The sequence below is a fragment of the Exophiala aquamarina genome (assembly GCF_000709125.1).
Source record: "Exophiala aquamarina CBS 119918 chromosome Unknown aczIA-supercont1.6, whole genome shotgun sequence".
NCBI classification, from domain to species: domain Eukaryota; kingdom Fungi; phylum Ascomycota; class Eurotiomycetes; order Chaetothyriales; family Herpotrichiellaceae; genus Exophiala; species Exophiala aquamarina.
The window spans coordinates 1,090,169-1,115,559 of NW_013550582.1; the positions used below are offsets into that span (position 1 = coordinate 1,090,169).

The window sequence follows — 25,391 nt, forward strand, 5'->3', positions numbered from 1 at the left end:
ACATGCACAGTATGGATATGGATGATCTGTCTCTTGGTCATGTGAAAAGGAGTTCTGCTACGTGGTATTACGGCTAGTAGGTATGCCCGTCCACAGCAAAACACTGACATCTCAATCAACTGCTTGGATGCCGCTTGTTGTACAAGGCAATTCGATGGTCGAGGCCCTCATCGTGACCCCAGCCCTTCTCGGATCCAATTTAGTGAGATTCTCCCACCACCTGCGTTTTCTTATGCATACTCGCCAGCCAAGTCTTGCTCGTAGCAATCCTGATCTTCTTGCCATAGAACATGAAAATCAACAACGCCAGGTCATTGGCTGCGAGCACACCACAGAATATACCAGCAATCGTCTTGACGTACCCCAGAGTCAACACCCACTGGAGCAAGTCCTCACCCATGCCGAATGAAATGGCTTGTTTCCCCAAATTCATCGCAATCAACATCTCCGACAGATTCACCGTATAGCTATCCACAGCATATGCCAGAGTGAACGTGAAGAAGAAATATGCGCTCCAGTTGCACATGGCCACTCCCGCGAAATAGCCAAACCAGTGCAGATTCTTCTCTGCCGTGTAACCGTAGACAATTAGCGAGGCGGGCCCGATCAACATCGCTGGTAGAAGAACTCCCAAACGCATCTCAGCCTCACGGATCCCGTTGTTTTTCTTGGTGAGACGTGCTGCTAGTCGATCTGACGTGGTTGTAAAGGGCACTGCGAGAATATATCCCACTGCATTTCCCACGGCAATCAATCCGGAGTTCGTCTAACGTACGCGTCAGCACAACAATCCTACCTGATTTAAAGAACCACATTCTGGCTCATTAACTCACCTGGCTCCAATTATACGGTGGCGCAACAATCTTAATAGGGAATGTGAAATTGAACGCCAGCGCCCCCAAGCCAATATAGATACCGTAGGTGGCGACCACCCAAAAGACGCTCGGGACGAGGAAATAGGAGAAGGATCGAATGGCAGTCATGAAGAAAGGCGCTTCACGGTCATATACGCCCCAAGGCTTCAAGGTCGAAACAAAGCTCTTTCTCGGGGGGGCAATGGGAGAAACTTCCGCAGATTCAGTCTCAATGCCCTTTTCTGGCTCCATACCGGCTGTCACGGCGGCGCCGAGTCTTGCTTTCATCTCGTCACGCTTGTACCACGTCTCCTCGACGAAGACAAACGCGAGGATGAACAGGGCACAGGCGAATCCGAACTCGACGTAGAAAAACAGCCGCCATGAGTTACCCCCTGCGAGCATGTAGCCGGCATATAGGGGTCCAGTGGCTCCGAGACAGAGAGCCACAGTATAGTAGCCCAGACGTTGACCGCGTTCGTGCAGGAAGAAAATGTCGTTGACCAGCTGGACAGGTAACGCTTCACAAACCCCGGCGCCGAATTGGGCGAGGACTCGAGTGGCCATCAGACTGCTGAAGCTATTACATTGGGAAGAACCAATCAGCCCAGCCGCAAACTAAGAAGATCACGTCGTCAGTAAAAGTGGTCGTAGATCACCAACGGATTGGCACCAACGAGAATGATGGAACCCAGCATCACTGGCCGTCTTCCAAATTTGAGGTAGCAAGGCACTAGAACCAAAGATCCTGGGATCGGTCAGTATATATCGTCCCCGCGTAGCTCGGCCCACATGTTTCACACACGTTACACGTACCGAATCCATATGCAAGGTTGGGGTAGCTGACGAGTCCCGAAGCCTTTGCGGGTGTGATGCCAAACGATTCGGAGTAAATTCCAATGTATACGCTCGGTCCCAGGAGAGCAGAGTTACCCAAAAAAGAATAGGCCGCACAGATGATCAAGATCATGGTCTTCTTGTAATTTGGCCATTGCAAGGGATCATTGGGGTCGTCTGCTGGCACGGGAAACAACGCTTGTCCATAGCCAGTATCGTCGCCCTCTGGATTTGACACGTCAGCCAGGAGTGGACGAGGATTAAACCCAAGAATGATAGATAGTCGGGACCTTACCAGCAGCCTGCAGATTGACAGTTCCTGGAATGTCTTCTTCGTGCGCGTGACTGGTGATTTTATTAGTGGTTTACTCGCGGGCAAGGCCGATGTGTAATTCATAATTCATACCTGTGCTTCAAATGTGGCGGGTGTGCGCCATGTTCATCGTGTCCAGCCATGTTGCTTGGATTTGCAAAAGACTTCTAGAAATGAACAGCTACGACAATATCAAAAGCGTGGTGGAAGAAGTGAGGGAAACTGAACAGGGCCATGTGGTTGACAGCAATGGGTGTTTGCTACATTTTAAACCCTTCCATGCGTACCAATGAAGAATTGGGCTAGTTTATCCTCGCTAATTACCTTGTCGTCTCTCCTCATTTAGCTGTATCGACACAATTTTCTGCTCCATCACTCTGATGGACATGGATATGCATAGTGGGGCGACGGCATGGTGTCTGGGTTCTAAGCTGGGGCTCCGCTTAGTTGAACAAGGGACTGGTCGTTAGTGACGTCGTTGGGCCTTGGCGACATGGTTGCTAGTTAGGCAGAGAGACGAGTCCACCGCGCTCTCCCACTTACAGTAGACAATACCATAGCACTCAGCCGCCACATCCGTGATTGGATTCTCATAGTCGACTCGTTAACAGGGACGAGTCATTGCTTATGTCTGGCGGTGTCAAAATTTCTCCCGTGCGGGACCCGGAGCTTAGAGACTCACCTCTCCATGCTTCTTCAGCCTTTGCTTCTGCATCCCAGCCCCAGATGAACTGCTGCATCTTAGGATCACCCCATTTATCGTCGTTATCACCGCCTGCGGAAAGCAGCCGAAACTTGAGATCACGAGCTTCCTGCTCAGCTCCATCCGGCAAGTGAAGGGCGGTTCGAGTGGTCAAGCATGACTGTTGAATGAATTCGGCACGAGCCTTTTGCGCCTTTTCGTAAGCCTGCAGCGCTAGAGGGATTTGCTCCTTTGAAGATATACTTGATAGGAGTGTACCTAGAGAAGCTGCGTCCTCCACAGCCTGTGCGGCACCTTGGGCTACGTATGGGCTGGAAGTGATGGGTGAGTCTCTCAGACAACTGCAGACCAAGTTGGGGCAAAGTAGACTCACAGCATGGGATGGCAAGCATCTCCCAATAATGCGCAACAACCTTGGATCCATCGCGCCAGTGGCGCGTGCATGCACAGTTTCCATTCCAAGACCTCCCCCTCTGGAACGAGATCCAGCAGTTTGATCAACTTCGGATCCCAGCCCTCATATTCAGCCAGAAGGTTCGTCTTCGACGAGACCGATGTCCAACTCTCGTCCACACGACCACGGTCCGGATGCGACAGCGCCATATTGTATATCTCGTGGTTCCGAACAGGGTACGCGATCAGATGTCTCCCAGGACCGACCCAGCGTATCGCCTTCTTCTCCTCGATGAAGGGCAAAAGATCCGGAAAATTGCTTAAAATTTCTTTGGTGAGGACCACTCGAAACACCGCGTCGCCTGTGGGGACGGCGACATCTTTCTCGTCCCCAAGCACCCTGGCGCGGATCATGGATTTGATGCCATCTGCTCCGAGCACCACATCGCCATGTACAGTCGTCCCGTCATTCAGCAGAACGGCAGCAGGGCTGAACTGTACATTTTCCACCTTGGTGTTGACCTGCAGCCTGACATTAGGGAGCGACAGGGCCTTCTCCAATAGTGCCATCTGTAGATCCGCCCGGTGGACCACAAACTGCTCACCGTGCTCCTGCTTGATCGGCACACTGCCCAACAGCGCACCCGACTGCCAGCGCAAAACGTGTATGGCCGCCAGTTGCACGCCGGTCTGTCGGACTTTCACTCCCACTCCCAACCTGTCCAGCAGTCGAAGCATGTTGGGTGCGACTTGAATACCAGCTCCCACCTCCGCTATCTCAGGCGCAAACTCGATGATGTGCACATCGTGCCCTCGTTTTCCCAGTGCCAGTGCTGCTGCAAGTCCTCCGATTCCGGCCCTGGAGCAGAGCTGAATGTCAGCAACATTTCGCCCATCTCAGATTGACGACCGGCAGGAAATTAAGTAAGCGAGAAACTAACCCGACAATGAGCACTTTCAGTGGAATCTTAGCCTGCGCATATTGTTTTTCCCGGCTCGATTCCGTCGAGACGATCATGATGACTGGCGTAAAGACCTCGGCCCTGATTCCTGTGTTTCAGTCCTGCCTTTCTTCCCCCCTTAGCTAGCAGCCTCGTCCCGTCGGTCAGAGCCCGCTGAGCGCCTTTGGCCGTGGATTTTCGACTCTGGTCAGTCGACCAGCCAGTCTCGGCAGTGCCCTCGTCGTCCTAAAATAGATAAGCAGCTCGCTATCCAGCTCAACAAACATCCACACCGTATATCAAGTCGACACCCGGACGTAGAAAGATTTCATTCACGAAGACGTCAAAAACCCAATTCTTTTTATATACATACAAATATATATAAAAAGGATCATCCAGAACTTCCAAGAGGACCTAGAGCCCTGGGTATCATCAGACAGGAGCGCCAGCCACAGAAGTCCCGGGCAAGGCTCCAGGCGCCTAAGGGGGTGGGCTCGGCGGTCCGCACATAGAAAAGACCACCAGATCCCGGTTCGTGGGGCTCCTTCGACCCAATCGAGGGAATGCCGGCAGATGCAGAACTGAACCTGACTGACCCCACGAAAAAGGGCGAGGAGAGCCTGCGGAGAAGGATGGCGCAGCCCCAGCTCGTGGTATCATCAACACACAGGTCCTGGCTTCCGAGCGACTACTCGTACATGCTTACTTACATACATACATAGCTAGATAGTGATGGATCCTGGTCGATGCCGATGTCCAGCCGTTGTTGACGGGTGTGTTCGCCTCCTCTACGAGCATCAATTAGTTTTGGTGCCTTGGACACTGCTCGTACATAAGGACCTAGCTTATGTACTGTAGCGCTACGTCAGTTCGCGTGGTAGCGGAGTCCAGTTGGCTAATTATCCAGCAAACCCGCTCTTACGGCGGAGTACAGAAATCACTAAAGCAGGACCCTATAACTGCTCACTGGCCTACAGCAACACAAACATACACCGAGACATTAGTCGAACGGTCCTTGATTGTGTTGTCAGGATGCCACAGGGTTCACTACCACCTGAGGCCTAGGCTTGGGGCAATCAAAAATAAGAAACGACGAGAAAGAACAGACACGCGAAGCGATAAAGCAACAAGCAGGCCCAAAGGGAGAAGGAATTTAGCAGTGCAAGAAAGAACCAAAGTATTATACAACTTCAAGGCGTAATGCAATAGTGTTAAATAGATAGATATAGATAAGCGCGAAACACGAGGGGAAATAATCCTTGAACCTTCGCTTCCCGTGAAGAGAGAAAACAGAAATGATCAATGATCGATGATGATGATGAATGTCCAGCAATCCCTGGTGCGTTGCGCGGTGCGGTGCTCCCCCCAAAACACCCAAAAGAATCCTTCGCCGAATTGCCTGCAAAAGCTCAAGTTGGATTTTGCTGGCTTGCTCGTGCCGCTTGCCGCTTGCCGCTTGCCGCTGGATCTGGATCTGGATCTGGATCGATCAGGATTTCATCAACGAACAGCCAATCCATGGTCAGCAGATGAACGGCTCAGAGCAAGGCACTGCAGCAGTAGCCGGCAGTAGCGAAAACGAAGCCCCGAGGTGGAAAAAGGTTGTGAAAAAGAAGAAACAGAACAAAAGGGAGTAAAGCAAGTCCTGAAAAGAGCCATGTCGTTCCCTGCCCATATTTCCAAATGCCACCTGGTACTGATCGATTTGCATTTTCACTGTGAAAACCGTTCTCGGGAGACTTCGCTAGTGTCTCCTATACTCGTGTCATGACCCAAGACCCCTTTCCGCTATGCAACGTTGGCCTAGGTCCCATTCCCAAAATGCAAAAACAACAATAGTAACAAAAAGGCCATGAAACCCAAAACATTGAATGTAGATACCTATGCCTTGTACCTGTCCTGTGATCCAGAGGCATACGAAGAATTCTTGGACAAAAATCCCTCAAATGTTGGACCCAATGTCAGTAAAACAAGATCCCTCGACAAGAAAATATTAATTATCTGCTATCTCGCTCTCACCCAATGACTCTCATTGAAATTGCTGATTCCACTGTCCAGCTGCTTGATTCGGATTCTGAGGGCCGGGCCAGCCCTGTCCATGTTGAGGATTGGGCTGCATAAATTGATTCTGCGCACCCATGGCATACATGCCGCGCTGCCCCATTGCCATGTTACCATAGGCAGCAGCGTTCATCGCCTGCAAACCAGCTCCGGGTCCGTAAAGCTGTTGCGCACCCATACTGCCCGAGCTACCTTGGTGATGAAGCATTGGCATCTGTGGGGGTTGCATCTGTTGAGGATGAGGGGAAGGACTTGCATGGGATCCGCCTGGTAACGGTGATGGGATCTGGCCATGTGCCAGATTCGGGGAGAACTGTGGTGTACTCATACGATGAAGGGCAGGCGATTGATGGGGCTGTGGCGGTGGAGCGCCCCAACTCTGTTGTTGGGGCTGCTGCTGCTGCTGATTGAGTGCATGAGGTGAATAGCTGCCGGCGCCACCGTAAGGGAGTTGTGGCTGCTGTGATGCGGATTGTGATATTGAGAGATTAGAGGCTGACCTCTGGAACTGGGCGTGTTGGGGTGTAAATTGCGAAGACTCGCGGGGAAAGTTCTGCTGCAAGCTTGGCTGACGAACAGGCGATTGGATGGGGGGTTGTGCGTGAGGAAATGAGGGAGGGTTCATAGCCGATTGGGAAGGTTGGGATTGTTGTGCAAGAAGCGCACCCTGTGTGCCTGGAAGATCTGCCGTGTTGAAACGTGGCGACGAAAAGGCATGACTGGTTGTTGCAACTTCTGCTTCTGCCTGTGGAGGGGTCGAAACAGGCTGCTCATGTGGTCTTCGCCAATACTCATCCACAAGAGAGCGGCGGTATCGGTTCTGTTGGTTGATACTTCTGCTGAAGTCCGCGGCATGTCCCGCCTGAGTTGCCAATTCTGCGTCAGAGCTTGAACGCGTGAGATCCTGGTAAGGCGGACCGGTGATGTCCTGCCTTGGGCGAACTATATCTTTGTATCTCGAATCGTAAGCGGGATCGAACGGAGTCAGCTGAGCCATTGTTGAAGCAATACCCGATTGCAGAGCAGGTGGTTGTACTGCTCCATAGCCCGGACCATTGCTATAGACAATATCACCATATGCGGCAGCTACTGTCGCTCTTGAGCTCAGCTGATCTTGTGCCGCTGCTTCGCGGGCTCGTGCAGCGCCAGGTCGTTTCTCGCCGGCGGCGTCCTGTTCTGTAAAGCCTTGCTTGATCGCCTTTGCTTCCCAGTAGTCGTCGCGAACTCGCCTGCCGTCCTTGATGACTCGACTACCAAATTGACGAAACATGGATCGAGCTGTGACAACAGCTATCTGTCGCGATCGGTATGAATAGGGTAGGATTTCATGAGCAACCAGCTCTTCCTTCTCCTTGACACTTGCAATGATCTTGAACAGAGACCGATTCTTGTTGAATAGCAAGTAGGAATCGCGATACTGGAGTTGGCGCGCGCATTCAGTGGCTAGCATGAACAACTTCTCACCTCTTCCTGGCAGCGTGAATGTTCGGATTTTGTAGTCCCGACCACCCTGGAGGTATCCCAGTTGATCAACTTTTTTCTCACCAGCCTCGTCATATTCGCGCGGGACATACTCGTCTCCTTCTGCGCCCAAGGTATCACTGGTATGATCTCGAACGGTAGGCAGGGCTTTTATAGTGGATTTGGGGATTGTTCGAGGTGGCGAACTTTGAACAGGTGTGACGACAGGCTGTTGAAGCGCAGTCTGGTTTTTAGGTGTTTGTGTTAGACCTGGTGAGGTTTGACTTGATGGTGTTGGTAAGGAGTCGACGTTAGACGTAAAGTCTGCCGAGGCGCGAGGGGTTTTTGATGGCCTTCCACGCTTGCGCGGGCCTATCGAAGAGAATTAGTCAATTGGTAGACGCGAGATAATGAAGAGATCTAGATCCTCACCATCATCGTCGGCTTGTTGATAGTCGGCATATTGTTCGGGGGATCGACTGCGTTTAATGCCCCGAGGCCCGCCTTCACTTGATGGCTGTCTTACAGCTCCTATCACACACGGTGGATTAGCATCAGAACGCGACCAGGTTTTGTGGAGGAAGTGTCTTGCGATGATTGACAATGCACATCAGCGCGCGGAGAAACAAGTCATGGTGAATGAGATGATGAAATAGACCGATCGGATGGCCAGGAATGCGACCCAATGGAGGAAGAGCGTACCACTAGCGTTCAAAGCTGCAGGATTAATGGTACCCGAACCATCATTCATATTGCCAACACCATTCAAAGCATTTGTCGGCTGGCGCGAGGGTGTATAAATGGACATGTCCAGACGCGGGAGGTGATGGAGAGGAGTGGGTGGTGATGTTGTTGGTGGTGGAGGAGGTGTTGATGCGCAGGCTTTCGCATCAGCACGGCCGCCCGTGAGCTGCCGGGATCCAGGCAGCACAGAGGTGAGCTGGGTTACCCAACGATCGGCGAGGGTGCCTGCGTCTGATGATATTGTGACGCTCTACAAGATAGAAGGAAGGACAGTGAGCTGCGACGGCGACGATAGGAAGGCGCGGAGCAATGTCGAGCGTGTAGGCATGCAGCTGTAGCGAGGATGACGCTGATGTGATGGACCAGTCGCGGTGGCGGACGGGAAAGTTGTGGTGGAGGAGATGGCAGAGGACGCTGCTGGGGTGCCAGTGGGCAAGGGAAGTAAGTGATGGGTATCGGGTGGTATGGCTGCAGCAGCGGGAGTTAATGAATGGGTAACGGAGAGGGGAGTTGTGAGTGGAAGAAGCTGGGTTTAGGCGTGAGGTGCAGGTGCAGGCCGAGGGGGGCGAGAGGCGTGCGATGGGTGATGGGTAGACCGGGCTGGAGATGCAGGGTGCGCGCCGCCGACCTGGGAGCTGAAGGTTGGAGGAGCTGGAAAGCTGCCGGGCTGGCCACTCCCGAAGAGTGCAGGGAGAAGACTGACGACTGCCAGTGATGACCAGAGGGTGCCAAGGCAAGGGCAAGGGCCGGTGGGCGGGCAGAGGCCAGCTGCAGCTGCAAATGCAGTGCCAGTGAGAGGTCGATCGGTCAGTCGTCAAGCAACGATAATCACATTCACCAGGGCGAATGCGGACAACGACCGAAATAGCAGCTTGGTCGCGCTCTGTCGTCTTTCTTTTTGACTCTTTCCCTCGTTCCCACGGGCCTCGACGTCGACAGTCCAAGTTGAGGAAAGGGTTTGCGTCAGGGCGGTTTTGGTGTCGGATTTTACGTGGGTTTGGAACCTGCAGGCTGCAGCTGGATACGCTACGACCGGCCTGAAGAGAAAAAAAGAGGGATTCTGGTGGCTGTTGGGTGGGTTCGCAGGAAAGGTAAAATGACGAGTTTGCCGAGAGTGCTAGGATAGCTCGACAGCTTTTTCGCGGGCGTTGCGGCAGCCGATGCGACTAAGGCCAAATAAAAGCATCTAGTGGTGGCGATTCCTTTCTGCTTGCGTCAATTTGGTTTTTGCAATAGTAATGCCAGCTGGGATGTGCTCTGTGCTAAGTGATACAGCTCGGTATAGTCGCCAGAAGGAGAAAGTCGGAATTCCAGACAGTGATTTGGAAGAGAACAGTCGATGACGAGAGTTTGATGTATGAGGTGGAGGCGAAACGAGGCTGGCCTGTTGTTTTGGACACCAGGTGGGCGGAAGATGTACTCCGTATACAGAACACTGGAATGATGCGTGTCGGTGCGAGGTGGTGACGGTGACGATACGATCACTTCGTAACTGGCGACAGAAGGGAGATGATCAGATCGAGTCGAGCTTTCAGGCTTCAGTACGAGTGGGGAGAGTCAATGACCTGGGTTAGCGTGCAGCCTCAGCGCAGGTGCAGAGCCACCAAAAGTTCAAGTCAGGGTGCCAATGCCAATGCCAGTGCGCTTGAGCTTGAGCTTGACTGTTTTGGTCGCGGGTGCCCGCCCAGCACAAGTTTTGATGCGTGGATTTTGCTAATAGTTATTTCGCAGTACGAGTAGTATCCATACCTAAGCTACCTAAACGTACGGGCATAGAGCTGTCTGAGCTCGAAGGCAAAACAGGCGGGTTTTTGGGTTGCCGTTGCTTAGATAGGCACCCTGGACTGAGATCGTTGGCTGGTTCGGCTCTCTCCGGGTCCCAGTGCGATCCAGGTGCCTGGTCACGGTGGCCAGGGAATGTGGACCTGGGGATGTCGCCAAACAATGGTATGGATTATTGGGTGAAATGGACAACAGCCTCGCAGGAGATTGACGCGTTCCGAGTCGTGCAGGTAGCAGTGGGTGCGTGTGCGTGTGAGCAATGTCGCCAAAGGTCACAGCTTCTCAAGAAGACGAGGTTCGGGATCAACGCTTTTTTTGTCTTCGTTGTTTGGTGCTGTGGGGGGGGGAGGGGACAGAGCGACCGGCTCTCGTCATCCATCATCCATCAACAATGTTCGTGGGCCCCAGAGTCGCGGGATCCCTGCGCTCTCTGTCTTGTCGAATCGGCCAACTCGGGAGCCAAGTGGAATCCTAGCAGGCTTTGATATGCCAGTCAGACCGAGACTAGTTAGTGCTGTATCTTGCAGCAAGATACGGTTTGCGGCACATGAGCAGCTTGCATCAAGACACAAGACACAAGGGCGGCAGGGTTCAGGGTGCTTGAGTCAATTGCCTCGTATTGTAGTGTAGCCTTAGGGGACACCTACTCGTAGGCCCCAAGCCCCAAGCCCACTTCACTGCTCCGCAGGGCTAAGTAGAGCCGACGACGACAACTATGTACAAACTACGACGACGGCTAGGACGCCCTGGTCCTCCTCGCACGAGCGCGACATGTACTGTGGAGTAGGCTACCAGCTAGCACCTGACGAGGAGCAGTAATTGTGCTCCACACGGGAGTAGTTGCGAGGAGTGCGAGGTGTTCCGTCCGCCTAGCGAGTACGGCAGACGGCGGACGGATACGGTCCACAGGGAGCTTGGAGAGAAATGTGAGATGAGCATACAAGGTACCGAGTACGAAGTCCCAAATACAGACGAGTGATAACCGTCCCTTCCTCCAGCTATTAGGTGATTTCCCAAATCGATGGATGACATGAAAATGCTCGGTTCGAGCGCATCTTGTGAGATGAAACAAATCATCCCATACCCGCGGCGACGGGAGTACGTCTGAGGAAGGGCTCTTGTGCAGGCGAGTTCGAGTGGCGCGTCAGCGTGTCTAAGAGTACGGAGTACTGTGTAATAGGAATAGGAATAGTAATAGTACGAGTACTTTACGACTAACTGAGATGAGCATGCTGACCGCTGACCACTGAAACTACCCAATTAAGCTCAACTCATCCTCTGGAAAGGCGTGAATGTAAGGCATGTAATCAAAAGACTCGGGTTTTCTTCGTGGAGTTCTAGTATTATTATTACTGTTACAACGCCGATGAATATCGTCACGTAATGGTCTGGAGCGTCTTTCACCCGCATGGGGCCGACGGCTTGAACGGTGGGCTCTCTTCGTATTTCGATCTGCCCCCTTCTCCCGTTGCAAGACGAGCACGCATCATTACTTCCCCCTGCAAGACGAGTGTGCCAATTGCGAGTCATGCTGACAATGCTGTAATAGTTACCCGCTGTCGATCCAACCATTCTCCTCTACAAATGTGGCTGTTGCTGCTTTCTGTCACGATCCAATACATCAGGTCGGGCTCTCCATGCTCGATATCTCGTACGTACAGTACATACTTCTGCCTACTGCCTACTCCATCCTCCCTCCTCCCTCCTCCCGACGGGGATGCCTTACTACTTCTACTACTAGTTACAACTTTCAACTGACTAGTTGGTACGCTCGTTGCTAATTTGTGCCCAAACTTGAACTCCACCAAGCAAATCGGCATCGTCGATTCCCCCAATGCCACCTGCTTGTACGGAGTACTTGCTTGCGGCAACATGAACCCATCCACGAACTCCTCCTAGACTTCCCACGACTGGAGACTTGGTCAACAACCTGATCGGCCACTCAGCTCGCAGGCCCTGTTCCATTCAAGGCCAACCAAAGGTCATCTGCTCCACTTACATGCTTACTGGTTCCGGGAACCCTCCCCATGCTTTTTGGTGGCGGAAATGCCTTTCCATGGTGTATCCGTTTTTGTCATCTGCAACTTTTGAAGACATGACCCCCTGTCCTTCCGCTGTCACTGTCACTACCACTGGTCAATGACTCGATGCGACCAGTGAACCCACATGCAAGGATTTGTCGCCTAAACCACTTCCAACGCTAACCGCACTCTCTGTAAATAGCACTGAACCCCTCGGTCCTGCTCGTACGAGTGCTCCGGACGAGCCACTTCGACTGTCCGGCAATAATAGACGCTTCAGCCGATAAAGCGAGAGACGTTCCAACCCATCCATATCCATGTGTGCCAGAAAAGCGATGCCACTTTCGCTACACTGAGCCTGGCGCGTCAATCAACGAGAACGAGATCTGTCAGCTGATGCAATTGGCCCATGTCCCCCAGGTCATCCACCCACACCTGCCACCTCAGTCCTCTGCCCATTTGGGATTCATCACCTCCATCCTGACCTTGCTCACCCGCACTTCAGGTTTCCCTGTATCCTCGTTCTGAATCCTGACTGGTCTGTCGCCGATGCCATTGTACATCCATTGCGCCCCCCTCCCGTCTACAACGCGTCGGCCAGAGCGGCGCAACGCCTGGTCACGCCTTGCCTCAGCACAAACTCTGACAATCATCCTGGTAGCTCATTCAAATGATTGTCGCCTTAAGAAATCTAGCCGAGGGCTTCTCCCGCTAAGAACCACCTTGCTTGTGAACTTCTTCTCTTTTGCAGAGAAAGATGCCGGCTGAGCCGTCCAGGAATGACGAATCACATCACGCGACGACTTCTCTAAACGTGCAGACCCCGCGATGACGCCTAGAAACAAAGCGACTTCGCGTCAAGCCGAGCTGAAAGATGACAAAAAGACTTTTTCCCTTGCCTGGTCCAAGCGACTAGTCACGTTCATGGAGATACAGTATGGAGTGCTCAAGCCTCAATGTCGACTCCCAGTAGGGAATCCAGTGGACTGCAAGCATGGCCCATTCGTGTCCTTAGCTCGGACGCCCAGGCCGTGGCTTCCCGGTTGATCTTCTCTGCACCAAACACCAGCTGCTCCCCAGTGGACAAGTCCTATCTGATCCTGATGGAGTGCCTTCAATGTACCTTCGAGTACCTAGACAGATGCACCTGCTGTGTCAATCGTGGGGCTCAAAGAGCGCCTGCCCTGTTATGCTACAGGTCTACTCGTCACCATGACCAGTCCCACGGTTTACCGAATCTTTGACCAATAACAGAAAACGCATGCTCATGTTGAGCCCGATTGAATGCCTTCACGGAAGAGTCATCCATCTCTGATCCTTCAATAAGAGCTGCGCATCAACAGCGATCCACCAGAGCAGCCCGCTCAGCGGCCTCCCCTTTGGTAAGGAGCAGTGCCCACCGAAGCCTGGATCTCACTATCTCAAACGGCTCCTACAACATCGATGCTTGCCGTAGAACTGCTTTGCCCTCCATACCAGTAGTGCTGGCGTAGAACCGCGAGTGGTGGGCGCTGGGTCTAATAATGATCTCGCTTCTTTTCATACGAAAGAGAGGAAGTGGCCATCATTTCACTCTCAGTGGCTACAGGATATCCTTTTGGCCTAGGGGTTCTAGCCCTGGTAACCTCACGAGTCATATCTGCATGTTCGAGGTATCCGGAACATGTATCCCGATTTGCCTAACACAAAATCCAACAATCGAGAGATAGGTTTTGTCCTTGTTATTCAGTCTTCTGCGCTTTCCACATCTCGCATGCCAAAACTTGGCTGGCACGTCGATAGGGGCATGAAACCTGCAACTGATAGACCTGTTTGTGCCAGCTCGGGAGCCAGGAGTTCTCTCGGGGTACATTGGGTGCCACGCCTAGACTCGCAACTCCCGACAGTCCTTGATATTACCCGAAAAGCGATAGGAACCTCAAAAAGTCGTCCTCAACCGCACGGAGCTCGTGCATAACGCATGACTTACTAATTGGATGTCAATTGGTAAATCTGTGTGCCATCCACGAATGCGCCACAAGGGGCTCATTTAGCAGTCAGAGTAATTGGAATGCATTTCGGGCCGCTCCTCATGCTAGAAGGTTCGGGGGTCTCTAGTGGTGGGCAGACCCTCTGCCGGGTGGTGGAGGGTGTGCAGCCTCAGCCAAGTCTAGTGAACGAACTGATGAACATCAGCCTGACTATCATTTTATGACCAGCTTAACGCAGCTCCATCATTCCTAGCAGTCCAAGTTTAGTTGCCACATACCCAGACAGTGGTTATGCTCCGCTGCACCGCTCCTCCCAAGCTTCTTCCCGGTTTTATCTATAATCAATCTGGTTTTTTGACCCTCGCACATTTCCGTCTTACTGAGATCCCGCGAGACCTAACACCGGTTGAGCAAGTAGGAGCCAGTGACAGCCGATCAGAGTCAGACTTGAGTTGTAGAATGACCGCAAATGGATTGCCATCGAATATCATCCTTGACCTCAAACATTCGATGTTGAATCAAGCCAATGGGTGAAGCCCGAGCAGTGGATTTGCAGGTGCCAGGATCTAGCTTGTAAAGGGCCAATTTCCAGGCCCATTCCAGCCATGCCAGGCTGTGGCATCCTTTGTGCCACCTTGGGCGGACGATGCGAGCCGCGCTCGCAGCAACCTAACCAACTACCGCGGTTTAGTGAGCGTTGCGAACTAGTGACATGCATTTTCTGGTTATGCAAGATCGCCGAAGTGGTGTGTGGTGTGCTGGCGGATGGATGCTGCCCGCTGGCTCGACCACCCTTTCCGGTTTTTTCGACACCGCCTCCGGTGCACAACAATAGAACGGATCCCTGTTGTACTACACATCCATCCTCGTTTCCCCTGAAAGTGTTTTGTTTCACTGCTTTCCGATCCTCCTGGTAGCAAGCCCGCATTGCCGGGTAATTTACCATCTCACAGTTCCACTAGCACAACTGGTCGTCTTTGCTCTACAAGGAACGAGCTGTCTGCACCGCCGGAGTCGGGCGAAGAGATATTGGGGACGGTGTTAGGAAACGACGGCCTCGCACTCTAGTCTCTCTCTCTCTAGCCCATGAATCCTGCTCGCACCAGAACGAGAGGTCGAGAAGGAGAACCTCGTACACGGCCCGAGTAGCAGCGACTTGCACCGTGTTTCATCTTTCCAGGGAGTTTCCAGAAGCAAAGCATGCCGGAGAGATGACAGTCGGTGTGAGTGACCAAAGTTCGCTGCTCACGTCGATAAACCCTGAAGCTTTTTGCCGGGGGGCACTGGATGGCAGGGGCGTGTCTGCTGTGGAGAGCAACAAATTGGCAAGCACGCGATATCGAGGCAATGGCCTCCTTCTCATGACATCGCACCTTCCTCATGACAGCCGCCACGCCCACCTCATGAATTGCACATCAACGTTTCATTAGTATGGACCTCCCTACAGTATCTTTGTTATGCTTCAATTCAAGGCATTATGGAGCTCGAGCTCAATCCTAACTACCAAACTATTGCGTCCGTTACACCAGGACATTTCGGGGTATCTTCCTTTCTCGCATGAGAATCGTGACAAATCTAGGAAAGAATTTCGTTGTTTCGTTCCTTCATGGGATCGTATCATCGTCGTCGTTATGTACAACATACAGGTCGCCTTCAATTCCCCTGCTTCATTCTGCACACCGCCGATTCCACAGAGGAACGCCAAAGGTCGGTTGTAGCCGCTCAACCTTTACTCCAAATAATTTTTTCCTCTCGTAGAAATACTTTCGCAACGTGACTTGCTGCTCAGTTGTACAAAAGCCATGACATATGCATAAGCGATGGACAGGCCAACACGTTGAAGTACTGCTTCTACCTCTGTGCAACACAGTATGCAACAAGGGGACGAGGCAATGGCATAGTAGGACTTCAAGTCAGAAGAAGTCTAGCCCAAAAGGTCCCATCAAGAGATCGGCTATCGCTCGGGTCGAATTGGGCACTTTCCTTTTTCAACAGGATATCTTTCGTGAGACCAGCACCGGCGAGCCACGCGATCGTAGTGGTGTCGTCTTTGTTTCGGGGTATGAGATTGCCCGACTGCAGATCAATGTTGACCTTGGGTCCTAGTTGACGAAGCTCCAGCATCATCTCAATAGTATTAGCCAAGTGCTGCCCCTTTTCCACGTAACTGCGGGCGGATAGATCAAACGGCCAGGCCGGTCTGTCAGGGAGTTCAACTTCCCAGGTTTGGAACAACCAACACATTCTCTCTGCACAATTCAGCAAGATAAAAGCCGCAAGAAATGTCTCGAAGTTGTTGCTCTTATGCCTAGAAAGAACTCGTTGTTCAAAGTGGTGCATGGCAGCTTTGCAAACGAGGCTGGCTCGCTTCTCGACAGCAGCTCGGAGTTGGCATACAATCAAAAAGTATGAGCCATTATCATGCTGTAAAGGTTGGCGTTCAAAATTCATGTCGTTGGTCTGAAATAAATCCCATGTGAGACTGCTATCTGAAAGAATAACCGTCGCCGTCCACAATTCGATGATATCGGACAGAAGCTTGTCTTGCTTGTCATTCGTGAGCTGGCCATGTTCGTTTGATTTGATTGCCATGGCTTGGGTGAGACTGGTCTTCATGACCGGGCAAGATTCCTGCTCAATAACCTGAGTGCTTATCGAATGCAAATACTGCTCAATCTTCGGCAGCACATCGAGAGCAGGTTCTAGGTCAATGGTGATGACTGTCTGCGACGAGGTGAGATCCGGTGTACCATCGATAAGCAAACCAGTTTGTGTGTTTTGAAACCCCTTGAAAACGATTGATTGCTCATTGAAATGAGAAGCCTCAATATTGCCTTCAAGTGTTGCAACATTAGATCGTGATTTGACCTGATTGGTTTCTCGATAGGCGATAGCTGCGTGAAGGCCGATAAAAAACAAGGTGTAAGTCTCCACTAGCTTGGCACGGACACAGGAGTTTTTCCAGAGACGAGGTGCCTCTACAGCAGCACAGGTCTGGCATGGGGTTTCCTGAGAGCAGACTTTCTTGAGCATGCGGCAACGCATGCATGCACCGACTTTGCGCAGTTCACGAACTTCCTTGCGTCGATCTGGAGCGAATCTTCCCCGAACCTTGTGCTTTTGCACTTTGTTGGGAGTGCCGGACTCAGAAACAAAGTTGGTCTGTCGGCTATGTGGATTCATGGCAATAGGCCGCAAGGGTTGTGATGGGTGTTCGTCTGGTTCTTGCACACTTTCGGCAGCAGGCTGTACAGGCATCTCGTTCTGACTGATGTGAATCGGTGCTGGAGCGTTGGTCCAGTGAAAAGTGGTTCGATCATGACTGAAAGAGTGGCCATGGAGATCATCTAAGAGGACACCAGGGACGCCGTCTTGAGAGACATCCAGGTCTGTGACCATAACGCCATTGGCAAGAGTCTCATTGGCGGAGGCAGCAATTGTGCTCAGATCTGGGGGAATTGTAGAAACAAGAGAAAGTCCTAGTTCATCCTGAGACACTGGAGGGCCACTTGCCATAAATGAAAATAGTGGTGGGAGGCTTGCAGTACTGGAGGCAGGAAAGCCTATTTTCAGGGTTAGAAGTCAAGCAATAGATATCGACAGAAGCTAGAAAATCAATCGAGAAAGCGAGAAGACTGGCAAGGCAAGGCGTGTGTACGTAAACGAGCAGAACAAGCAGATCGCCACACGTAGATCTCATTCTTGCGGTAGACATTGCTGGGAGACGCGGACCAAGAAGGTATGTCTGAAAAACAGAAAAAACGGGCACGAAAGAGAGTGTAATGCTTACCATTGTTTCTCGGGCCGAGTCCATCGTCAGGTGATTCCAAGAGATGCTGAGCAAAAGAGTCTATCTCAAGCTGAGGATCAAGTGGAAGTGGCTGGGCGTGATCGTGAAGGTGAACTTGTTCAGCAGAAGTATAGCCAGATGCCACTGGACCATCACCACCGACGCGACGCGACGCCTCGGCGAGAACGTTGAGAGCATTGAAGTTTTGTTGTTTAGTAGGAGAAAATGGCAGGTCGAGAGTGTTTCCTGCTTCAATCTGGGTTCCGTCTTTTGTGCCATTGTTCACTTCAGGGGCTGCCGTAGGGTCTGCAAGATCGTGCAGACGAAGCACAATCTTAGTGCGATCAGACATCGTCAGACCAATACACTTCTTGGTAAGGTGCGCTGTGAGGCTGTCGATGCGACCTTTGGGGAATTGTTCACCACATAGCTTGCAGGTGTGTTCGTAGCGATTGGAGGCGTCTGCTATCTTCGCACCGCGTTTGAAATACTCCACGATCAGAGGATTTGGCTTTCTGCCCATGGCGACGACCTTTGGATCAGAGTCAGTTGGGAGTCCGTGTGTTTGAAAGATCGCGCGAAAGTGAACCAACAGTGAAGGATGGGCCTTGTGGCTAGGATAGTAAGCAACCAAAGTCGCGCGACACAGAGATAACGAATGAACGGCAATGTGTAGGTCCTGGGACCAGCCCACAGTGCCTACTTGTCTATCACAAGTCAAGCCGCCAAAGGAACAAGAAAGATAGACACCGTTGAGTTGAGCGATGTGGTATTCACGGACGCTTGAAATTGCCGTGCAGTATTTTGCAAAGACTCGAGGCAGCAAGGGATCTCCGCGCCACCGAGTTTGTTAAGGGTCACCAAACGCATTCTGTCTGTCGCGCCAAGACCTCCAACCCGCAGCGACGTAGCCGCGCACGCTTCGATAATTTATCTCAGTCTGGCAGGAATTGCGAGCCGCCATCCTAAGTATGCCTAGGCGGGTATGTTAAGGCGGTGAGACTAGCAGATACTGTGGAGAAATCAGTCTAGGCCGCAATAGGAACTGCTCAACAATTGGAACTCCAAACCCTGGCCAGCGCGTGGGTGAGGAATGTGGATTATCAAGAAGCTATGAAAAGAGGGACTGAGCTATATGGTCCTTAATAGTCTGGAGTGTCCCAGAAACAATCCGAAAAGCCAGCAGACCTTGCTTTGTTATTCATCCCGAATATGTCTACGAAGACAAACTGTCATTGCCCCCCCAGCCCAGTACGGCAGCACCACCAGCTAACACTGTCGATGCTCAGGTGGTCGATAAGGCACACCAAGTAGCTCAAATATGCGCAGCTCATCCTGTCCTTCCAGTAGCGTGCCTTCTGTGATTCGCTCTCGGCCACGTCCACGCATGACATCTGCATAAAGGCCATGCTGGTTCAGCCTCATCTGTTTTCGACTTGCCAGCAGCCTTAAACTGCGGTTGAAAATATCATTACCGGTGAAATATATCAATGCTGCTCCCAGTTCCGCCCATGGCACGAACAACAGGTCGATGCGTCTCCACGTTTCGGATTCAGGTAGAGCGCACGCACCATGCCACTTAGATGACATCTCATGAGGGCCTCCAGCAGCGAGCTTTGCTTTAAGGAAACCTTGAGCTGTGAGGGTTGGAACAACTACTTCCATCATCAGTGTTCGGATATGCTCTAGGCTAGCACCTTCTTTCGTGATGATGAGGTCTATGTCCCCTGAGTCTCGGGCGCCTCTTCTGTACGAACCACCAATTATCATCTGCAGGCCATCATCGGTGGCTGCGAGGACCTTCTCAACAATGGATGCGTGTTCGGCTACCTCAGCTCGTGGAATTCGTTTTTGGAAATCTTCATAATGTTCAATACCAATCCGTTGGTTTGCATTCAACTGGACGTTCTGAATAAGCTCATCCAGTGTACGGTGACCCTGTGCGATCCATCTGGACGCAGTGGGATAGCCGACATGATAAATGCCCATGAAAAGCTGAAGTACCTGATCCTTCAAATCCAGTTTGGTGTATTCGAGTTGCCGCAGACGCTCTGTTGTCACTATCTCTTCGATCTTCTCTGCCAGTCTCTCTCCGATCTGAGGGATTGCGAGAGCCTCCTGCTTGGTTCGGATTAATTGACTTTGTTTTCGCAGAGCACCGATCCCCTTCCGGTATCCAGTGGTGCGCCAGTGGTCGCCAATTCTGTCATAGTAAGTGGCCATCTGCTGAAGCACTTTTATAGTTCTGGAATTCGGGTTATCTTTGTTACCCTCATGTTTCTCCATGCAGAGGAAACCCTCATTCTCCTTCCTAATCTTGTCACTTTGTTTCAGATATCTCAACTCGGCATCCTCATCCATACCATCTGCAAAGCACTTGGGGGCGTCACCAAAAGTTGAATCAACAGGAATGATACCAAGCTGCTGCACATCCTTTATAGCATCCTGAAGACTATCTTCATTGTATGCATGCTGAATCTCAGAGACTTCATCGATGGAAGGTACCTCGGTGGGCGATATTTTGCGGATCTCTCGAGCCGGCGACTGGCTTTTACCTGGTAGAAGTGTGCGATTGGTGTGGTTACCCACGGCTGTCCCATACCTGGTACGATCGGGTACCAGTTTATCCTGCACTGCTCTCGATTCGTGACGAATTGAGCCTTGCACTTGATATCTGGAAGAGCAAATATTTGGAGAATACTTCGATCTGACACTTTCTACAACCCAATCTACAAGGACGAGAATTGGACTTTTCTGAAGAATACAAGTCAGCTGTACGTCAATATGGACAGCATAAACAAACTAACTGGGACTTCGCCTCCATGGAAGCATTTTGATACTTGCGACCAATTGAGATCATCGCATACAATGATATGCGTCACGTCTCCGCTCCAGATTCTGGCCCACATTGCACCATGCTGGATTGATTTCCGGATTCTTAATCGGTAAATGGGATCTTTTAGTTTGCTCTCCTCGTTGGGTATGAAATCTAAAGTTCTGTTAGCCTCTGATACCAGGACAATCTTCAACTTCTACGGACAAAATACGAAACCCACAAATACCTGTCTACCTTCTGCAACATACTTCAACACTGGATCACCTTTCCGCCACAAAGGATCTGGGTTGTCAAGATGCGACTTGAAGCGCTTTAGGCTTCCAGGCTTGGGCTTTTTACTGTCTCGAAGAGGGGAGGAAGATGGTCCGATGGGTTGAGGTACAGGATCCGCAGTTTGGAGGCTCGGCATCGACACTGGCTTGTTCTCACAAGCCTTTCGCTTTCGATGCGCATGTGATGTGTGACTGTCCGCATGAGAGACAAAGACATCATTTTCAGTTACCAAGAAGCCTTCTATCGCTCGTACGGAAGGCGGTGAACTAGGGCGTGATTGCTGGAACAAAAAGTCCACATTTTCGTCTCCATCGTCACTAAACTGATCAAGGCGAGACAAGTCTTCAAAAAATTGCTCCTTTTCTTTCTTCCTTTGATCAGGAGCCATTGTTGTGTGGCCATGGGACTTTTCACGACGACATGTGGATGTTTCGAGGGTGCGGCCATTTCAAGACTCAGAGGAAGTCAGACTGCGAAGTCAAAATTCACTTCACTAGAATATCACTGCAATTCTCGTCACCGAGACAAAGGATCTTGAAGCGGGGTGGTGGGACGGACCGTGACACGGTTGATTTTCTTTGACCACTGCAGCGCGAACACGCACACGTCTGCGAAACCACTTTACGCGAAAGCACGTGACGCCAAGCGACTCTGTTTGCTCTGACACCTTCCTGGCCCCTTCACATCCACATCCTTTGTCCAACTTCCTCAAGTTGTCTCCAAAATCCAGCACCTGCATGGACAAGCTTGTAGGCCGCTATGTAGCCCTGGTTAGAGCTGCCCGATAACTGCTGCAAGATCTGTCATGTCTTCTAAGAAGGAGTCATTCTCGCCTCGGACGACTTCCATGTCTTCGTTGATATCGTCGGTCCATCGATGTACGTACACCGTTCTCATGCCAGCATCCTTCGCACCTCGAGTGTCGTAGGCATGTGCAGCGACCTGAACAATCTCTTCCGGGTTCACTTTCACCAATTGCACCACCTTCTGGTAACTCTCCGGAGCTGGCTTGTACACTCCTAACAATTGGCTTGAAAACAGCATGTTGAATGACAATCCCGATGATCTACACAGATCCAGCTGCAGCCGTGTCGTTCCATTCGCATGAACATAAACCTCATATCCTGCAGCCTTCAGCTGATCGATGGCTTTGGGGACGTCTGGCCACGCTGGCATAGAGTGCCATGCTACGACACACGAATTCTTTGTTTTCTCGGTGAATAACTCTTTTAATTCTGGCTTCTCTTCTAATAATGCATCCAGAGTGTTCCGTAGCGTGATGTCGATGTCTTCGGGAGGCTGCTTTGAAGCCAGGCGGGCTGCATTTGCGTCAAAATAATCGTGACGCCATTTCAAAGCGAGTTTTGACCTCTCCGCCTCGGGGATTAATTGTGGTAAGGCTTTGAGGACTCCGCTGTGCCAGTCGAGGCATGTTCCCATGAAGTCAAACAAGACCACTTTGATCCTGGGATTTGCCATATTCTTTTCCGGAGGACAGATCAAGCGAACCAAGTCAATCAAGAGGGAAATTCCACCGTTGCTTTATATTTATCGTAGTTTTAATATGTTTGAGTCCTCCTTCTCTGCAGTTAAGTCGTCCGTTGGTAAGCCTCCAAGCTTGGATTTTACGAAGTGATTCTCAACTAAAATAGTAAGCGCAAAGCCATACAAAGCTGCTTCCCCCTACGACGTCAAGCATATGTTAGTGACCTAAGCTGTCAAGCACTCAGTACAGTAGCATCCGGTGGCATTAAAAAGAATACGCTGGTGACAAATCATCTGGGAACCAATGGAGAAATTGTAGGGCTGATCAGTAAGAAAAATCGCCGCCTGGACCAACACCGAATAGTTTAACCACAAACTATCCTCATGAACAGTATTGAGAGAGCCTCCCATTTGTATATTTTTAAAACCTCATAGTAAACTACAAAGTGGAAGTGTAAATCTTCACCACGTAGCCAGGCAGCCATAACATCATCCATGGTACAACTAGTGCACAACGACGATATGCTACTTGGCGCCTCAGAGATCATCCAAGCCATCCCTTCTAGCATTTCACTAGAGGTATGCCTCACGTCACCGAATAGCCTCATCGTCAACACCCAATTCGGTGGTCTCTGCTTCCGTATGAGAGTTAGGCTTGTCTGGACATTCTGTTGAATGCTCGCTCGTTTGAACTGTCATTTTCAGGCTGCAACCCTGGGCCCGGAGACTGTAGCATTGTCCAGTACGCCGCCACCTTATAATGCGTATACTGACGGATCACAAGTATTGCCAACGACAAATTCGCTGGTTGCGGTGGGAGCGCCATGATGGCTGAGTACTCTTTAGCTCGCGGAGATTCAGAGAGATCCATAAGTGCTACGGGTAATATGTTGGGAAAGGTTTGGCACATGTTGCTTTTAAGATAATGTTAATTTATACAAATGTTCTGAGCGCAATAATCGCGCCAGTATCCAATAAAGATGCATTGTGAAGACTTTCTCCGGGCGTACATGTTAACGACAAATATACGCCACGGCGTAGTGACTGGAGGTTGTTTTGCCAGGTCCGGGTCTCAGGCTATGCCATAGTCCAGTTGCTTCCATCTCCATGTAATGCGTCTAGTCATCCTTCCGCAATAGGGCATGGTGAATCCTTGAGTTGGTAGCGTCCAGTACATCTCTCTGTTAAGCCCTAGAATGACTTGCCGATTTTCCCTGTTGACGTTCCCGTAGATGGATCCTTACACATCGCCTGCTTTGGGCCAGACATAGCATATGGTCCTTTGACTGATAAAGTGCATAGAAAAGGCGTTCATACTATGACCTCCACTCCAGGACACTGGTCTGTAGCCAGGGAGAATCTAGTCAAATGTTGCTGCCACGAATATGGTTTCGTGCACTGTTGAGACCAGCTCCGCAATTTTGAAAATCCGTACAGCTTCTCCTTATCTGAAGTGGGAACTGATACATTCCACACCTCAGTAGTCTCTGTCAGGTATTGCAATATTCATCCTGTTCTCCGACCTTGGAATCGACATCGATAGTCCATTTCCAATCCTGATCCTCCGGCCTCTGTCGTAGCCAAATAGCCAGAGGCATTATCGCAAACGACAAAAGAGCAAGGCCATAGACGGACCCTGCGAAATAGTCTCGTTCATAGAAGTACACCGTGAAGAGATTCCAGAAGCCAGAGACCAGTGCTGTTGTTGCCAATTCGGTAGCAGTCAACCACAGCAAGGCCAGAATGCCAATCAGCATTGGCGCCGTGAATGACCAACTGCTATCAGAGTCGTCCACTATTTCCCACATTGTAAATTGTGCGGCCTGCCAGATGATGGCCATCATTAACGGCATCTCGAGGAGCTCTGCATATCGTTGCCCCAGATAGGGTTGCAAAAGTGGCACTCGGAGGGAGCCAAGCACTGTGCCAGCCAGGAATACTAGCACAAAGTAAGATATTGAAAGGCGTAATATCTGTTTGAACATGAGAAGATTGTCCTTTTGATTGATATATTTGTTGCTGTTTGTAAGTCAGACCTACCAGCGAGCGGGCATAGCTGGACCCCAGCATCCTTATATCCCCGTAGTGAGTGCGCGACATTTAGCGTACAAGTTCGCTAGTAGCATGATTGTGGTTGTCTTCGAGTTCCATCACCGTATTAGGCACGTGAACCAACAAAACAAATCGACCTTGGCAGTCATACCACCTTGGCTCAAAGTGGCAGCACTTTGCTGGTCCCGCGCTGCGTGAAATAGGTCGGCTGACTCCCGGGAGCAATGCCGGCGCCAGAGCTCGACAGCACTTGTAGCATTTGTATCCCATCTCGTTCTCCCCAAAGGAGGTAGATGGACCATGCGTCAATGCTCTTTGTAAGCTCCGAGCAGTGGGTGGTGAGCAGCTCAAGCCGCGGCCCCGATTGACGCTGATAGGGAACATCTAATGTGCTTGGAGGTTTGTTGGCGAGGGGAAGCGGAAGGTGTACCGAGCTCCCCCCCCACCCCTCAGCTTAGGGAGGCTCTTTTTTAATCGACATTGAACAGACCTGGGTGAGGTATCTCGACATTTCACCCTCCTCCTTATAAAAAGGTAGCAGACCGGTGGTAGTAATACCACTAAAGCCAGATCACGAACGGATCTGGTCAGGAAAGTGGTCGGTTACACATCCGTTGAGGATTGCATGAAACGTATCAGACCAGCCAAAAGGCAGCAGGAATCCAGCATTAAAGTCGACATCAACGTTTTCGGACCTGCCGACCTTGGCTCGGAAATCGGTCGAACCTTGTCTGAGGATCGGCTTTACCTTCAGCATCCAAGATATCTCGAAGCTGATTTCGAATACCCAAAACCTCACATGCTGATGTTCGATGACTTGGACTTGCAAAATGAAGCACATGAAACAGAACGCATGCCTCTACAGATTGGGAGTT

At 51.1% G+C, this 25,391-nt stretch overlaps 7 protein-coding genes across 7 annotated transcripts; all 7 read right to left on the bottom strand.

Moving 5' to 3' along the window:
• Positions 1-199: 199 nt before the first annotated feature.
• A1O9_07758 (uncharacterized protein) lies at positions 200-2,147 on the bottom strand (the record flags this gene model as incomplete). Its single annotated transcript, XM_013403313.1, has 6 exons — positions 200-766; positions 834-1,472; positions 1,532-1,602; positions 1,671-1,916; positions 1,987-2,036; positions 2,098-2,147. 6 exons carry the CDS (start codon positions 2,145-2,147, stop codon positions 200-202), a joined length of 1,623 nt encoding a protein of 540 aa, XP_013258767.1.
• Positions 2,148-2,594: 447 nt separating this feature from the next.
• On the bottom strand, positions 2,595-4,118 carry A1O9_07759 (salicylate hydroxylase; the record flags this gene model as incomplete). Its single annotated transcript, XM_013403314.1, has 3 exons — positions 2,595-3,018; positions 3,081-3,959; positions 4,042-4,118. The coding sequence occupies 3 exons, from the start codon at positions 4,116-4,118 to the stop codon at positions 2,595-2,597; spliced, it is 1,380 nt and encodes a 459-aa protein (XP_013258768.1).
• Positions 4,119-6,070: 1,952 nt separating this feature from the next.
• On the bottom strand, positions 6,071-8,371 carry A1O9_07760 (uncharacterized protein; the record flags this gene model as incomplete). The annotated part of the gene is made up of 3 exons (XM_013403315.1): positions 6,071-7,935; positions 7,996-8,094; positions 8,266-8,371. The coding sequence occupies 3 exons, from the start codon at positions 8,369-8,371 to the stop codon at positions 6,071-6,073; spliced, it is 2,070 nt and encodes a 689-aa protein (XP_013258769.1).
• A 7,617-nt stretch (positions 8,372-15,988) lies between these two features.
• A1O9_07761 (uncharacterized protein) lies at positions 15,989-18,393 on the bottom strand (the record flags this gene model as incomplete). Its single annotated transcript, XM_013403316.1, has 2 exons — positions 15,989-17,643; positions 17,871-18,393. The coding sequence occupies 2 exons, from the start codon at positions 18,391-18,393 to the stop codon at positions 15,989-15,991; spliced, it is 2,178 nt and encodes a 725-aa protein (XP_013258770.1).
• Positions 18,394-19,139: 746 nt separating this feature from the next.
• On the bottom strand, positions 19,140-21,367 carry A1O9_07762 (uncharacterized protein; the record flags this gene model as incomplete). The annotated part of the gene is made up of 3 exons (XM_013403317.1): positions 19,140-20,624; positions 20,678-20,859; positions 20,941-21,367. 3 exons carry the CDS (start codon positions 21,365-21,367, stop codon positions 19,140-19,142), a joined length of 2,094 nt encoding a protein of 697 aa, XP_013258771.1.
• Positions 21,368-21,750: 383 nt separating this feature from the next.
• Positions 21,751-22,458, bottom strand: A1O9_07763 (haloacid dehalogenase, type II; the record flags this gene model as incomplete). Its single annotated transcript, XM_013403318.1, has 1 exon — positions 21,751-22,458. The coding sequence occupies one exon, from the start codon at positions 22,456-22,458 to the stop codon at positions 21,751-21,753; it is 708 nt and encodes a 235-aa protein (XP_013258772.1).
• Positions 22,459-23,954: 1,496 nt separating this feature from the next.
• A1O9_07764 (uncharacterized protein) lies at positions 23,955-24,305 on the bottom strand (the record flags this gene model as incomplete). Its single annotated transcript, XM_013403319.1, has 1 exon — positions 23,955-24,305. One exon carries the CDS (start codon positions 24,303-24,305, stop codon positions 23,955-23,957), a length of 351 nt encoding a protein of 116 aa, XP_013258773.1.
• Positions 24,306-25,391: the final 1,086 nt, after the last annotated feature.